This window comes from Eupeodes corollae, chromosome 2 (genome assembly GCF_945859685.1).
Source record: "Eupeodes corollae chromosome 2, idEupCoro1.1, whole genome shotgun sequence".
NCBI classification, from domain to species: Eukaryota; Metazoa; Arthropoda; class Insecta; order Diptera; family Syrphidae; genus Eupeodes; species Eupeodes corollae.
The window spans coordinates 74,244,519-74,259,840 of record NC_079148.1 but is presented as its reverse complement, the minus strand read 5'-3'; the positions used below and the strand labels follow the sequence as shown (position 1 = coordinate 74,259,840).

Genomic DNA, 15,322 nt, shown 5'->3' with positions numbered 1-15,322 from the left:
CAATTCGACAGAAACTTCCAAATTTCTATACCTACCAGATCTTTTTGGGAGGATAGGACATTCTTGAAGGATGAGTCAATCCATTACTACTGAAATTAAGTCTCTCATTCCGAATTCCCAATCATTGCAGCGTGTTCCAGGTGGAAATTTTGGCGATAAAAGAAGTCTTGTCTTGGCTCAAAGAAAACGTGATATCAACATCTGATATCCGTATTTTTTCTGATAGCCAGGCCGCTATCAAATCTCTGGACTCTGTCTCTACAAACTCTATAACAGTCCATAACTGTCGATCATCTCTAATGGAGATGGAGCAACAGTTTAATATTCACTTTTGCTGGGTGCCGGGCCATAGAAACATTCCAGGTAACTGTAAGGCAGATGAACTCGCCAGGAACGGTACAGTAAAGCCCATCCTACCACGTTTGGCAAGTACTGGCATACCAATCGCTACTTGTAAACTGCTTCTGACTCAAGCTGGTTCCATTGAGCTTAGGAGGAAGCCTCAAGATTCATGTGGTATCACAATGGGCCATTAAACTGGTCTAAGTGTGTCCGTTTCCATCTTGGACAGCCACTGTAACCTATCCTAACCTAACCTTATGTTCGAGCACACACTGTATAGATTGAGTTGAAACGCATTGCTGCTACTGTCAAAAAAGCAATTCGTGTCGTAGAAACGGTATTGTCTTTGTGAGGGCTTTGTGTTTTTTTTTTAAAGTGACGAATAATTGAAAAAAGCAAACTATTAGTATTAATGATCATTACAGAGTGTATTACACATGAAGAAAAAGAAAGTGTTAAAAAACGTACAATTTGTACAAGGAATTGGTTAAAAAATAAAAAGAATTTTCAAATGAAAGAGTCGTAAGATTTATGAAAATAAGTGCACCAATCGACTTTTATTAGGGACGCAATATCGCCAGAATCGCGACTCTCCATAACCCTCCTCGTGACAGAGGAAGCTTTCCCATTAAAAGAGTATATAATAATGCCGTATTCAGGTCCTCAATTATCTCCTCAAGAGCTGAATTTAAACAAATGCCTTAGGTCAACAAGAGTTCGTGTAGAAAATGCTTTTGGTATTCTTGCTCACAGTTTTCAAGCCCATTAATTTGGGATCCGAAAAAGCGACAAAGACAGTGTAAAGTGTAAATGTAACAAAATTATCTGCCTTCAAATAGTTCCGAAATGCTGGAATATTCGTCTTCTTTGCTTTAGGGTAATGAATCCTGAATATTGTTTTGTCTTCCTTATCGAGTTTTCAATGAATTTTGATCGCAAATTAAAAATTTTCTGGGTGCAACTTTTAAAATTCTTTGTTGGGTCAAATAGACGTATTTTCGTGGTAATGAACTGCATTTTTTTTGCATAAAGACGTTGGTAAGTGTGAAGTTTTCTGAAGGAACATGTCCAGTACTTTGCATGGATGGTTGCATCATCTACATCGTCATTTTTGTTTATAGACTCCAGTTGGGCGCAGGCTTTATGCAGAAAATCTTGTTTTGGATTGTTCTTGCTGCGGTAAGGCCGAATGTCCTAAAACAAATTTGAATTTGTATTTGAAAAATTCTTAAATTACAAATATTTACCTAGAACGACTCAACATCGAAATCTACTGTTAAGACTCTTTCGGAAGCCTCTTCTTGGTCTCGAAGAAAATTCATCTCGTAAAAATACCATAACGAGGAAATATAAACATTTTCTTCCCAGCTCCAGATTTTAGAGAATCGGCTTCTTTTTTAAGCTATCGACACAGTAGAACGTTCTGATATTAGTTATTTTGTTTTTAATTATGGCCATGTTATCGTCAGGGTCAGATCCTTTATACTTCTCTTAAATTAAATACCATTTCTTCATTTTATTCCGATATTTGGCGCTTTTATTTTATTTATATTTGGAAAATTTCTTTCCAAATATTCACGTTCGCGTTAAGGGTCATTTTTAGCAATAGATCAACTTGCTTTAAATTCAAAAATTCGACTGACGCTGTTTTAACAGTAAATCAACGTCCACATGCAGTTCAATTCAGTTGAAGGACTTTATATTCAACTTCAAAAAATCAAAATCTTGTGATTTTTCTTCAACCAACCACTCAACTGTCAAATCGATGAAAAGACAACGCCACACACAGGTTGTTCTACAATTGATTTGATTCACTTGACATTTGAATTGAACTGTGTATTGTGCGCTTAAGTGGGAAAATGGGTTTGACACACACCACCAGAACTACGTATTATAAAATATGTGTTTCTGAATTTGTATGGTGATTCATTTCGTGGTTTAAAGTTATCAGCGCTGAAATTTGATATAAATGTCAACCTTAGATGTCATATGAAGTGGTATGATGTTAGTTGAATGTTTGACAATCGAATAACACGTTATTATTAATAAAACTTACCATGAAATGAATGACAGTGGTGATTCAAACCAATCGTGAAGTAAATAGACTTTGTTTTCCTTGGCAATGGGAAAATAGTATTTTGGATTATTAAAAGTAATTGAGTAACTAAGAATATACATAAAACAGACGTTGGCCTAATTAATAATCCAAGTTTCCAGCTTTCGGCCTCAAGTGCCGAACGCAAAATGATCAAAAATAGCTTATTGGTATTTCTAAGCTTTAAGATTTTTTTGAATAAAATCATATTCAACGTTCTTAGGGAAAATAAATTTACTTCAAACTGTGCCTGAAAATGAAATGGTTTTCAAAAATGAGATGAAATACGCTTTTTACCAAAAATAAAATAGCAAACAAAATGTTGCTATAAAATAAATCATAACTCTGGAGTGTGAAAACTTTTTTTTTACACTTCAGAATTTTCAAAGAGTAGTAAGCTTATAGCAAGCGTCAAACTACGATCAGAGGCTCATCATAAATGCATGTGTTAGTTGTTAGTAAGAAAATAATACATATTATAGCCTAACACACGCATAAAATACAAAACATAATAATTATTAACATTTAACATGAATTATTACAGTAGAAACAATATAAAATAAGGACGTTTACGATAGCGGGGCACTGTTTCCAAACGATGATTTTAATCCCACCTTATTTAAATTTAAATCAAAAGATGAACAGCTTAAGTTATATAAAATGCTCATCCGACTTAAAGCTTCATTCTTCCCATAGCTAGTTCTATTTAAGTCAATATGTATAAAATCAAATGTGCGCAGGTGATGAGTTCCGCCCGGTAGTTCAAATGTAGCAAATGAGGTGCATCAATTTCACCATTAATGAGTTGATGAAAAAATACTTAGTCATTATTAACACGCGTTTGATGGAGAGACTGCATTTGAAGAAGCAGAATACGATGTTCATAGGAAAGCAGATCATAAGGATATTCCCAAGGAAGACAAAGCAAATGAAATTATGTTGAATTGATTCAATACGTTTTCTATAAATTTCGTAATAAGGAGTCCATACTTGCGATGCATATTCAAGATGAGGACAAACATGGCAACTGTACAAAAAAAGAGTAACATAGGGATCATTAAACTCCTTTACCAGCAAGGCAATGTCGGCTTGTAAAAGGATACGATCATGGGTGGACTTTATAATCATAAAAATTATCATGTCATCAGCAAAACTGAGAACTTCACTTGAACTTAGACATGACGATACATCGTTAATAGACAGGATGAATAGAAAAGGGCCAAGGTGGCTTCCCTGGGGAACACCAGATTGAGCAACAAAAGGTTCAGAATGACAATTTCTAAATTTTACCTCTGTTTTCACGGTATGACTTAATCCAAGCTAAGAAAAATGGTGGAAAACCAAGATCCTTAAGTTTAAATAAAATAATTCCATGGCTTAGTTCGTCAAAAGCTTTAGAAAAGTCAGTGTATACACAGTCAACTTCATAACCTTGTTCTAAAGCGTTTGAACATATGTTGGAGAATGTGAGGAGATTGGTAACGGTTGATCTTTTTTCACAAAACCATGTTGCTGTTCGCAAATGATATTTTTACTAAAAAATGCTACACTACAAACAACTTGTTCAAATACTTTAGGAATGCATGAAAACTTTGCATTGGGCCTGTAGTTGCTTATATCCAACTTGTTGACTTCTTCCATATACTGGGAAATTTGCCTGTTTTTAGAGAATGTTTGAATAAAAACGTAAGGGGTTCAACTAAAGCATTGATACACTTTTTAAGTACTATCGGGGGAATACCATTGGAACCGGCTGAGCAGTTATCATTCAACGCAGATAAAAGATCAAGGACCGTAGTCTGTAGCACAGGTATGTGACTACAGCTAGTTTGCGATAAGGGGTGAAGATTATGAAAATATACTTCATCAACTTCTTAAGGGCTATTAACAAATAACTTACGGAAATTTGTTGTGAAAGCGTTACAGATATCAAAAGTTTCATCTAACGAAAGGTTCTTGTAAGTGAATTTAACTGGAAAGCCATCTGATTTTTTCTTTGAGTTTACTAAATTCCAAAATTTTTTAGGATTCTCTTTCGAAGAGGTGACCATATCGGTAACATAACAAGCATATAAAAAATTAGAAAGAGATTGAAATTCGTTAAAGAGTTCAACATAAAAAGAGAAGTTGACTGGAGACAGAGTTTTGAGATACGTTTTCCATGCCTTATTTCTTTTGTTACGCAGTAAACGCAATTCTTTCGTGTACCAAGGATGGCTAAAGTTTGTATTTCTTGATTTCTTTATCGGTACATTTTTTCAAAACAATAATTAAGGATCCCATAAAATGTTGAAACAGCTTCGTCAATGTTAGAAAATGCTAGTGTATCAGCAATTCCAGAAATGGTTATTTCTTCAGATTACTGCTGGAAGTTGGCTCTTCTGAAATCTAAAAAGGGGGTGATATTTGTCAATATTAGTAATTGCTGATCTAGATTCTAGAACAAGAGTACTAATAGCGTCAGAAGAAACGACTAAATCGAGAATTCGATTTTTTGAATTCATCAGTGTACCCTCGAGCCTTACTTCCATCGTACTGCCAATACAGAGATTCGTTCCTAAACCGTACTACGCGAATGTGAATTACTTTACCACACTGTGCTTTTCCAAATCATTGCAATATTCAATATCAACTTCATTGTGAGCTTATTATACAAAAATGTCTGACAACTTTACTCGCACAAGGAAAGTTGTAAGTCACTAGGCCCTAGTTCTCAACGAAGTGCTGAGCCATCTTAGGGCATTAATTACTAAAATAAATAAATAAATAGGGTGGCGCAACAGTCCGTTTGACAACTAGGGAACGTTTTTTACTAAGTTACTACAAGAATTAATTTTTGTCTTTGAAATTTTTGGAAATCTGGTGTTTTGCACTCGGGGTCGGAAACTTGGAACAATAATTAGGCTAACATCATAAAAAAGTAACCAACAAATCAGAACTACCGAATTAAACACGGTTTCCTTCTACTCAAATAAAAAGAGACAATTTATTGTCTATTGTGAACTTGACATAACTTTACTGTGATCTAAAAGTGTCTTAATTTCATTTTGTTCCACAGACTTTAAGTAAACTGACATTTTGACAGTTAAAAATAACTTGGTGGTTTTGTAATTAAATGTTTTTACAAAAAAACACCTCAAATTGGAAATAACTTAATTCATTTATTTTAAAAGTAACAAATTATACAAAGTTGTTAATAATACTCCTTAATAACTGTTTTATCTATATTTTATAAAGGATTTTATACAAAATGATCCGAAGTCATTTTTTTCATCGAACTAAAACGTGCCTTCATTACATCCAAAGAAGTATTTCCCAGCGAAATTTATTGGCTCTAGCTGATAGAGGATTTTTTCAGGATCTCTTTCCAGACACCGCTGGGTAAGTTATAACTCTTTTGTATGCTTATAAAATCTATCCATCTAATCTATCTAAAAATTTGTGATATTCTGTTTATATTGAAATGGTAGTCCGGAAATGACAAAACTCTTCACAACTAAACAACAAACGATCTACGCCGGCTTTGATCCAACTGCCGATAGTCTGCACGTTGGCAACCTCCTGGTAATAATGGGACTCCTTCATTGCCAGCGAGAAGGACACAATCCAATTGCGTTAGTTGGAGGAGCTACGGGTCTCATCGGTGATCCTAGTGGCAAAAAAACCGAACGGAATCAACTAGGGTCGTCGGTCATTGAGACAAATCTAATTGCTATAGAGAAACAGCTTAAGCGAATATTTCAGAATCATCAGGATGTACTTTGGGACACTAATAAAAACAAAAGTGACCTATCTCCTATTAGGTAATAGTAGAAACCTCATGCGCTTTAAAAACTAAATCGTTTTGATATTCTTTCTTTCAGAGTCGTCAACAATGCATCATGGTACGAAAATCTAAATGTAGTGGACTTTGTTGCCAACATGGGAAGACACTTTCGCATGGGATCAATGCTCTCAAGATCATCAGTCCAGTCGCGGCTGGAGAGTGAAGCTGGAATGAGCTTTACCGAATTTACATATCAAATTTTCCAAGCTTATGACTGGTTGCATTTGCTTCAGAAATACGATTGCAGCTTCCAAATGGGAGGCAGTGATCAAATGGGCAACTTGATGACTGGTCACGAACTCATTAGTAGGGTAGAGAAAAAGAAATCAGTATTTGGAATGACACTGCCTCTTGTTACCAACGAAGAGGGAGATAAGTTCGGAAAATCTGCAGGAAATGCTATTTGGCTGGATGAAGAAAAAACTTCGCCATTTTCTCTCTATCAGTTCTTTTTGAGAATGCCAGATTCTGAAGTCGAGAAGCTTCTCAAGCTGTTCACTTTTATTCCACTAAAAGAAATTGCATTTCTCATGGAAGAACACAAAAAATCACCAGAAAAGAGAAAAGCACAAACGATTCTAGCTGAAGATGTGACGCTTCTAGTCCATGGAGGTGATTTTAAATAAACAAAACAAATCATCCCTTTTAGCTATTTAAGTTTTTTTTGTTCCAGAGGCGGGTCTTAAACAAGCTGAAAAAGTCACAGAAGCGCTCTATAAGGGCAATGTTGAGGGACTAGGTGAATTAAATTACAACGAAATCCGACAGACTTTTTCTGGAGCTTCCGTCGTTGAGATTCTTTCAGAGCCTGGACTTTCCATACTTGATCTGGCACTAAAAGCCAAATGTTTTACAACAGAGAGTAAGTGAAAAGCATTATAGATAATTTATTTTAAAATTAACAATCTCTTGACAGCTGATGCCATGAGAATCATCACAGCTGGAGGGTTCTACATCAATCAAAAGCGAACGCAAAACTTCTCCGAAGTTATTACGAATGGCATTCATGTTCTTAAAAATGGCCTCTCATTGCTTAGGGTCGGAAAAAGGAATTTTTATATTGTTAAGTGGTTAAAGTAAACAAAATGCTTTCAGATGCTGTGTTAGAGATTCAATAAATTTGTTATGTTGTTTTCGAATTGAATGAGTTTGGTTTTATAACAAAAATTAGAAGTCTCCATGTGCAATGATATGGATGCTTTAATAGGATTTTTTTGCGAAAGTGCATTAGACTTTTTAAGTCAAAAATAATCGAAAATAGCCCATTTTAAAAGTAAATGTAGTCTTAATTAAGTTTGCTAGTCATGTTATTATTGAAGAAAGCGGTTAAGTTATATACTTCCGACAATGGATTCAGGCTCATAGATTTTGCTGCGGTGCGAAACGTCATGGTAGCCAGTACTCGTTTTCCACACCTCAACATCCACAAAGGAACTTGGACTTCTCCAGATCAATCTACCGTCAACCAGATTGACCAAATTGCGATCGACGACAGACACGCTTCCAGCATTATGGATGTACGAACTTTCCGAGGAGCTAACATCGACTCGGACCACTACCTCGTCGTAGCCAAGGTAGCACTTCGGATTTCCGGACCCAAGACAAAACAGGGAGGTGCTGCAAGAAGGTACAATGTCGAACGGCTACAATCGCCAGAGCTCGCCAAATCCTTTTCCGACCGAGTCGAAAACCAGTGGCAACATTGCCAAGATGCAATCAGAGAAGCCGCCTCTGATGTGCTGGGTTTCTAACAGCCTCCAACAAGGAACCCCTGGTTTGATGAGGAATGTCGGCAGGCAAATGCAGCCAAACAACAGGCACGCAAAGCGGAACTGCATAAAAGGACGAGAGCTGCTCATCAGCTGTATGAGCAGAAGAGGCGAGAGGAACGCCGACTTCTCAGAAGGAAAAAGAGAGGGCATGAGAAGCGTGTGGTCGAAGGTCTTGAGAGGTTTAAAAGCAGGAATGAAGTTCGAAAGTTTTATAAACAGGTGAAACGAAATTCACAGGTACATAAACCTAGAACCGAAGGTTGCAAAGACGAAAGTGGAAACATCATAGTGAAACCGCAGTCGATGCTGAGGATATGGAAGAACCACTTTTGCAGAATGTATAACGGCGACGAAGAACTGAATTCCGCTGTCAGGCAGGATGATCCATTCAACATAGACGACGAAAGCTAACAATCCCGTCCTCCCAACTTAGACGAAGTAAGCTGAAGTCTAATAAAGCCGCTGGAGTGGATGGCTTGAATGCCGAGCTCTTTAAAGCAGCTATATATAAGTTGGTTAGGAGCATGCACCAACTTATCTGTAAGATATGGTCGGAAGAAAGCATGCCCGATGAATGGAACCTCAGTATTGTTTGCCCGATCCTGAAAAAAGGAGACCCTCTAAACTGCACCAACTATAGAGGAATACGTCTACTTAACATTGTCTATAAAATCTCCTCTGCCGTAATATGTGAACATCTAAAGCCCATCGTCAACAACCTGATAGACCCTTATCAGTGTGGTTTTAGACCAGGAAAGTCCACATTTGATCAAATATTCACATTACTGCAGATCCTGGAAAAAACCCAAGAGCAGCAGTCTTCGAATCCGCACCCACAGGGCAGCGCAGTAGAGGAAGACCGCGGATCAGGTGGCGCGCACAAGTGGAATTTGACCTCACCCAACTTGGAGCGCGAAATTGAAGACATCTAGCTAGGGACCCAGCTAGATGGAGAAGTTTGTTGGGTGAGACCCTAGTTCACACAGGACTGTAGCGCCACCTTAAGTAAGTAAGGTTAAGTTATATAACCGTTTTTGTAGGCTAGTGCGAAAATAACTTACCGAACAATATCCCCGTTGAGAGTTTTTTAAACGATTTCTAATAAATACGACTGATTACGACTTGGAAATAATTCTAACATTGCCAAATATTTTACTCTTAAAGTATCCAGGAAATTATTTTCATTTTGAAAAACGTTTAACCAATTTTCTAGGACACTTTTCAATACTTGAAAGATTTTTAACTTATCAGTTTGATTTTTCCATATTGTTAGTATTACAGTATGTTTATACAACCTCTATTTTTACTAATACTAAGCAAAGCAGCCCCGGATTTAGAGGTCCAGAGGCCTCGGGGTAATGAAGAAGCGGAGAACCCCTAGCACGAATTATTTTCAAAATAATGTAAACCATTTTTTATTCTATAATTATAATTTATTGTGAAACCAAGTAGATTACTTTAGTATTGAACAAACATATACAGTCCCAGGCCATATTATTAGACGTAATTTAGATTTTATGCAAAATCTTAATCTCCAGTTATTTTAATCAGGTTTTCGAATATTGTATTGCATTTAAATTATTTTGTATGCATAATATGAACTACTTCCTAGAAATAAAGCAACAGATTTAAAGATTTTTTTTTTTAAAATTAATATTTTCAATATTTTGTTGAACCTCCTTTTGCTTTAATAATAATCTCAATTCTGCGTGGCATACTTTCAATGCATGATTTGACTGTTTCTTTCAATTGTGGGTGGTGATTCCACACGTGAATTACTCTTTCAATAAGTGACCGCATCTTTAGCTACTTCCCTCTTCATCAGCTTCCACATGCTTTCAATTGCGTTCACATTAGGGTTGTTTCCAGCCAGTCCAACAGAGGATGTTTTCTTCCCTCAAATAAGTTTTTATAAACCAAGCTGTGTGGCATGGAGCTCCATCTTGCATACAAATATAACCCAACATCCATTCTTGAACGTTAAAAATATTGTGTATATAATCTAGTACCTACAAAAATTCTGCAGTGCGTCTAATAATATGGCCAGGGACTGTATGTATACATAAATACAAACGGAAAAAAGAATTATCAAAAATTAAATTTTAGGGTTAATGAACGGAAACTTTCAAGATTTTTTCGCCGAAAAATCGTTGTTGATTTAGTTGAAATCCAGTACTCGGAGTAAATCGCTTTCAATGGTCAGGAGAGAAAGCTTCGATAGACGGTTTTGTCCCATCGTGGTTCGATGTGCAATTTGTTACCATCAAAACCAAATACGTTCTCAATGCAATTTCGAGGTTTGGGAATGTAGCTCTGAAATTTTGATTTTCGAAAATTTAGTAGTAAAATAGTTCCGGCGTTTAATTTGTTCCATGGTCCTAGTGTTCAAAAATGTCGCAAACAAAGCGATTTCGAGACCACCCAACTTATGTGGAAGGTGCGTTGCTTCTTTTCTCACGTTGCCTTTTTGCTCTTTATTGAAAGATATACTTGTGAGAGGTTCTTTGATTTCCGAATAGCCGATGACTAAGGCTTTAATAGCTTCAGCTCGACAAGAATAACGAGTGTCGCTGAGCTTTTTCAAGACTAAAAACTGGCCGCTTTTCTTCTCCGATAATTTCTCAACCAGAATTCGATGCCGCTCTGTACTGGCTGTGAAAAACGTGCACAAATTCTGCACGAAATCGAAGAACCGAACAGCCGATGGAAAAATTGCCGAGACACGGAATCGAATACCCAAACTCCGAGGTTGCATGCAAGTACCACCCCACTCACCAAGATGGGTAGTGAATTGGAAGTGCTTCCATTTGAGATTTTGATATTTCACTGATTGCCTGATTGGAGTGAACAAATAAAGATCAATGGTTTCTGTTATTTAAGATGAATATAATTAAATAATCATGTATACATGTACGAAGTACTGCAGACTGTAGGTAAAGGTAAAAGAGCAAAAAAAAGATATCATGATGTTTACTAGTGTTTATTAGTTGGAATTTGAATTTTCCAAGCCTCTTTTGTAGGGACCCCCGTTTGTGGAGCTTTCGCCCGGTTGCCCTCCCCTAAATCCGGCTCTGGAGCAAAGTCATATGGATTTGGAAGTTCCATTTATAAGAACTTATATAACTTTATATACTTAATTCTAAGCTGAAATCTCTTGTAAATACAAAAAATAAATTGGGTGGCGCAACAGTCCGTTGAGAACTAGGGCCTAGCGACTTACAACTCTCAACCTTTCCTGTTTGCGTGTACTGTTGTCAGGGATGGAGGGGGCCTATAGCTTTAAGTCGAATCCGAACAGCAAATTTGAGAAAGCACTTTTCATGACAAGAATTACTCTTAGAGAATTTGTCAATTCCTCGCAAGAGGCAGTACCCGTGAAAAAACTTTAGATGGAAAAGGCAGGGATCGAACCCAAGACCTCTGGAATGACAACACACTTTTTTTTCTATAATTCATTTTTATTTATTCAATCTTAAACTTATCTTAAAGCTAGACAAAAATTCATAAAACTAGCCTAACTATCCATAACTTACAACTAACTTAATGGTCCCATACGGACACTCTAAGTTAAACTATAACACTAACTACTAATGCCTTTCGGCCCTAAGATCTATTTAACTTCAATTTAAATTTTATTTATTTTGTATTTATTAGAAAATTATGACAAAAAACTAATATCAAGGTCCTTTTTCATTTTTACTTAAAAAATACTTAAAATAAGGTCCTTAATATAAAACATAAAGCTAACTTAAACTACCTATTCTACCTACAAACTACTTAAAACTAGAACAACCACAGCAGCAAATCTAATGTTTTTTGTTTTTATATTTTACTAGCTGACCCGTGCTCGCGTTGCTTCGCAAATTGTAACCACGAACATTTTTTGAATATTAGTATTAGCATATGAAAAATTTCTCAATGGGACTGAGCATATTTTCTACAATAATATTAATTTTAGTTTATATGTATATACGTACCGTATCTAATTAGATTTCACACTTGAAAAAAAAAGAGTTTGTTCATGTTTGTGCATATTATAAATATTTTTTTATTTCAAAGCCTCCGGATAAACAATATTTGCAGTTATATTACTGCGAGGAAGAAGTATGCATTGGTTGCTTTTTGAGCCTACCCTGGAAAGAGCAACATAAAGCTGACCATGAGAGAAGACATTTTCCCTAAGGTCGACTCCAATATATTTAAACGATTGACCCTGAGCCTTGTTAATTGTCATACAAAAGCATGGTTTAATGGGAAATTGCACACGTTTAAATTGAAAAGGGAGATCTGTTGGTATCATTGGTATCCGGGGAATCAGGGCATATTTTCCTACTGCGGGTCCGGTAAAAATTTGAACTTGTATTATATTTTTTAATAGCTTTTTGATTTGGAGTCGTGTGCCATTGCACAGATTCGGAGGATTGAGATTTCTTATTAGAATAATTGGTGTACCAATTTTTAAATTAAGTTGATATGGCGGCAGGCCTGCTGGGTTGAGTGAATTTAAAAACTGAGGGTAGTGCACACTATCATTATCATCAACCACAGTGTCAATTGCATTGTATTTATGCGACTCCGTTTTAAGATTCTGAAGCACGTATCTGTTTATTTCATCCACTGAACAGTTTTTTGGTGACACGATAGCTCTTTCGCAAAACCAAGAAAATGGTCTTGATTCTAACGCGTTCAGGTCTCCATACACACACTGAATAAGTTGTTCTGTGCTATACACAATTTTTCCGAAGCTTTCGTTTAATTCAATTGTATTTGGACCCATGAAAGTATGTTTTCCATCACCAATTCTTAGAAGTAGAGACGCGAACTCAGAAGTATCAGTGTTGTTAGTAAGCTTTACTCTCATAATGATTTTAAGTTGAAGTTTTTGTACATATCGCCAAATAGAAGACGACTTAACGCAAGATTTGATAATATCGGCTCGAGTACCCTTGGGAATCACTGGCATTATCTGTCTAAAATCCCCAGAAAAAACCATTGTGACTCCACCCATAAGTCTTGACGATGATCTTAAATCTTTAAGGAGTCGATTCACAGCCTCAATATGAGCTTGATTACTCATCGTACATTCATCCCAAATGATAAGGTCCGCTTTTTGGAATACTTTTGCAATGGAAGTGGTTTTTGAAATAGAGCATGTTGCTTCTTCATGGGCAATGATGTTAATTGGCAGCTTGAACGTAGAGTGAGCAGTTCTGCCTCCACTAAGCAATGTTGCTGCAATCCCAGAAGAGGCGACGGCAAGAACAATCTTACCTTCTGATCTATATTTCGCTAGTAAAAGATTAATCAAAAAGGTTTTACCAGTACCTCCAGGCGCGTCTATGAAAAAAAGTTTTCCTTTATGTAAATCTACACTTTCTTTTATTTGGCTGAAAGCAAGTTTTTGTTCCGAATTCAGTTTTGGTAAATTTTCCTGCACGTACTGATGTAGATTTTGTTTGTCGTATTGGATTTCTCTTGTATATTGATGCTGTAAGTCCATTTGGTTAATCCTTGTTGGTTTTGGAAGTCCATACTCATCAATTCGCTTATCACTTAACATTAAAAGTTTATCTTCGATCAAAATTAAACCTTGATTGAAAATGTCATCAGAAAATAGGAGCTCGTTATTTCTTTGCTCAGAACGTGCTTGATATAAAATATCTTCACACATACTTTCTTTAAATTCTTCCCACAAACTTTTTGGTTCAGTTGGCTGACAGAACATAAGCAAGATCGCAAACAAATCTCTAATCTGTCGTGGTGACTGTGTTGCGGAGGCATCAACCAAAGCGTATTTCCAGTGTTCATCATCTTCGAGAAGTCCCAACTTTTTGCACGCAGCTTGGTATGTTGGTTGGATTTCGCCGTTAACAGTTCTGATCATTTCAAAAGAAACTGGACCACGAACATTGTGAAGCAGAATCCGCAAAAAAAAGCATTCACCGGAATTGGGGTGAATTGTGTATACTCGGCCAAGAGTATCGTCTCGTTTTATTCCTGGATATTCTGGAACCACTTTTCCTTGCTTACGACGGTAAAATTGTTTGTTTTTCCAGGTATAGTAAGAGGGTACATCGCAATATAAAAGAGTTTTTGCAAAATTATCATTCCTACAAAGTTTAAAAAATTCTGTTAGCGTCGTTGCAGGTGGGTTCTGTGATATTTGTTGAAAGTTAGCATCGTTGAAGGTAACTCGTTGGCCGTTTTCTAAGTGCACAGCTAAATGATACACAGCAGGATAGTGGTCATGAATAGGAAATTTAAATATTCGCCAGAACGCTTCTGAAGTGCTCAAGTAGCGACCATTTAAGTATTTTTCTACCTCATTCTTTGGATCTTCTATTGCAAAAGTAGCTTGGTCACTTCCCTTGTTTATGTATTTTGTTAAATATTTTATAGCCTTTACAGAGTGGCAATATTCTACATTGATATGCGCTGAAAAACATCTACTTAAAATAGGAGAATATGGCACAACCCAACTATTATTTATTTCCTTTGTACCAATGACAGCAACTTCACCACCTTTCTCCAAGGAACGTCGACGGTATTGTGGGTAGCCATCATCACCTGTTTGTGTGTTGTGTATCAACGACCGTGGGTACCGTTTCGTACATTTACCATCAGCCATGCATGGAGATTGGGGATTAAGGTCACCACAGGGTCCATGTATCATGTGCTTGCAAACAATTTCGTATAACAATGGATCCTCGTCCTTATTAGGTATCTCAGCTCTTATAATAGAATCAATCTCATCAGGCTGAATTTTACTTGCAAGCCAAATCAGTATATGGGCATGTGGCAAACCTCGTTTTTGCCATTCAATGGTCAACATGTAGCATTTTGTCTCGCCAAAAATATGATTTTTGTGAATAAATTCCATCAGTTTGTTATATTTTAGGTGAAATACTCTTGCAACGATGTCATGTCTATCAACAGATTTCTGTCTCGAAAAAAGCTCAGTTTTAATATCCTGCCACTCTGGATTGCAGGTCATCGTGATGAAGAGATCTGGACGGCCATGTTTTCTCACATATGTCATTGCGTCTTGATTTTTTTCGTGCAAATATCTTGGCGATCCAGTAAAAGTAGATGGTAAAATTATTTGTTGACCTAAATTCCGAGGGTTGACGTTAGCGTCATTGTTAACAGCATCTCTTAAGTGAATATAATTTTCAGCTCTTAGAGTTGTCTGATGTGTTCTTATGAAATTAAGTCTCTCTGATATCATTTTGGCGGCCATATCAACAACAAACTGACTGAAAAGCTTGCGAAATAAAAGCAGAAAAT

At 36.5% G+C, this 15,322-nt stretch overlaps 2 protein-coding genes across 2 annotated transcripts; one reads left to right on the top strand and one right to left on the bottom strand.

Moving 5' to 3' along the window:
* Window positions 1-5,496: 5,496 nt before the first annotated feature.
* LOC129945694 (tyrosine--tRNA ligase, mitochondrial) lies at window positions 5,497-7,402 on the top strand. The gene is made up of 6 exons (XM_056055553.1): window positions 5,497-5,609; window positions 5,675-5,818; window positions 5,908-6,240; window positions 6,301-6,875; window positions 6,937-7,125; window positions 7,180-7,402. Exons 2-6 carry the CDS (start codon window positions 5,688-5,690, stop codon window positions 7,341-7,343), a joined length of 1,392 nt encoding a protein of 463 aa, XP_055911528.1. The 5' UTR covers window positions 5,497-5,609; window positions 5,675-5,687; the 3' UTR covers window positions 7,344-7,402.
* Window positions 7,403-12,021: 4,619 nt separating this feature from the next.
* LOC129945050 (uncharacterized) lies at window positions 12,022-14,867 on the bottom strand. Its single transcript, XM_056054711.1, has 2 exons — window positions 12,168-14,867; window positions 12,022-12,033 (listed from the first exon to the last, which is right to left on the bottom strand). The coding sequence occupies exons 1-2, from the start codon at window positions 14,865-14,867 to the stop codon at window positions 12,022-12,024; spliced, it is 2,712 nt and encodes a 903-aa protein (XP_055910686.1).
* Window positions 14,868-15,322: the final 455 nt, after the last annotated feature.

Coding starts and splice junctions, on each gene's coding strand:
- LOC129945694 (XM_056055553.1), top strand. CDS start 5,688: ATGATCCGAAGTCATTTTTTTCATCGAACTAAAACGTGCCTTCATTAC. Junction 5,819..5,907: donor CTCTTTCCAGACACCGCTGG/GTAAGTTATAAC, acceptor TTGAAATGGTAG/TCCGGAAATGACAAAACTCT. Junction 7,126..7,179: donor CAAATGTTTTACAACAGAGA/GTAAGTGAAAAG, acceptor ATCTCTTGACAG/CTGATGCCATGAGAATCATC.
- LOC129945050 (XM_056054711.1), bottom strand. CDS start 14,867: ATGTTGACCATTGAATGGCAAAAACGAGGTTTGCCACATGCCCATATA.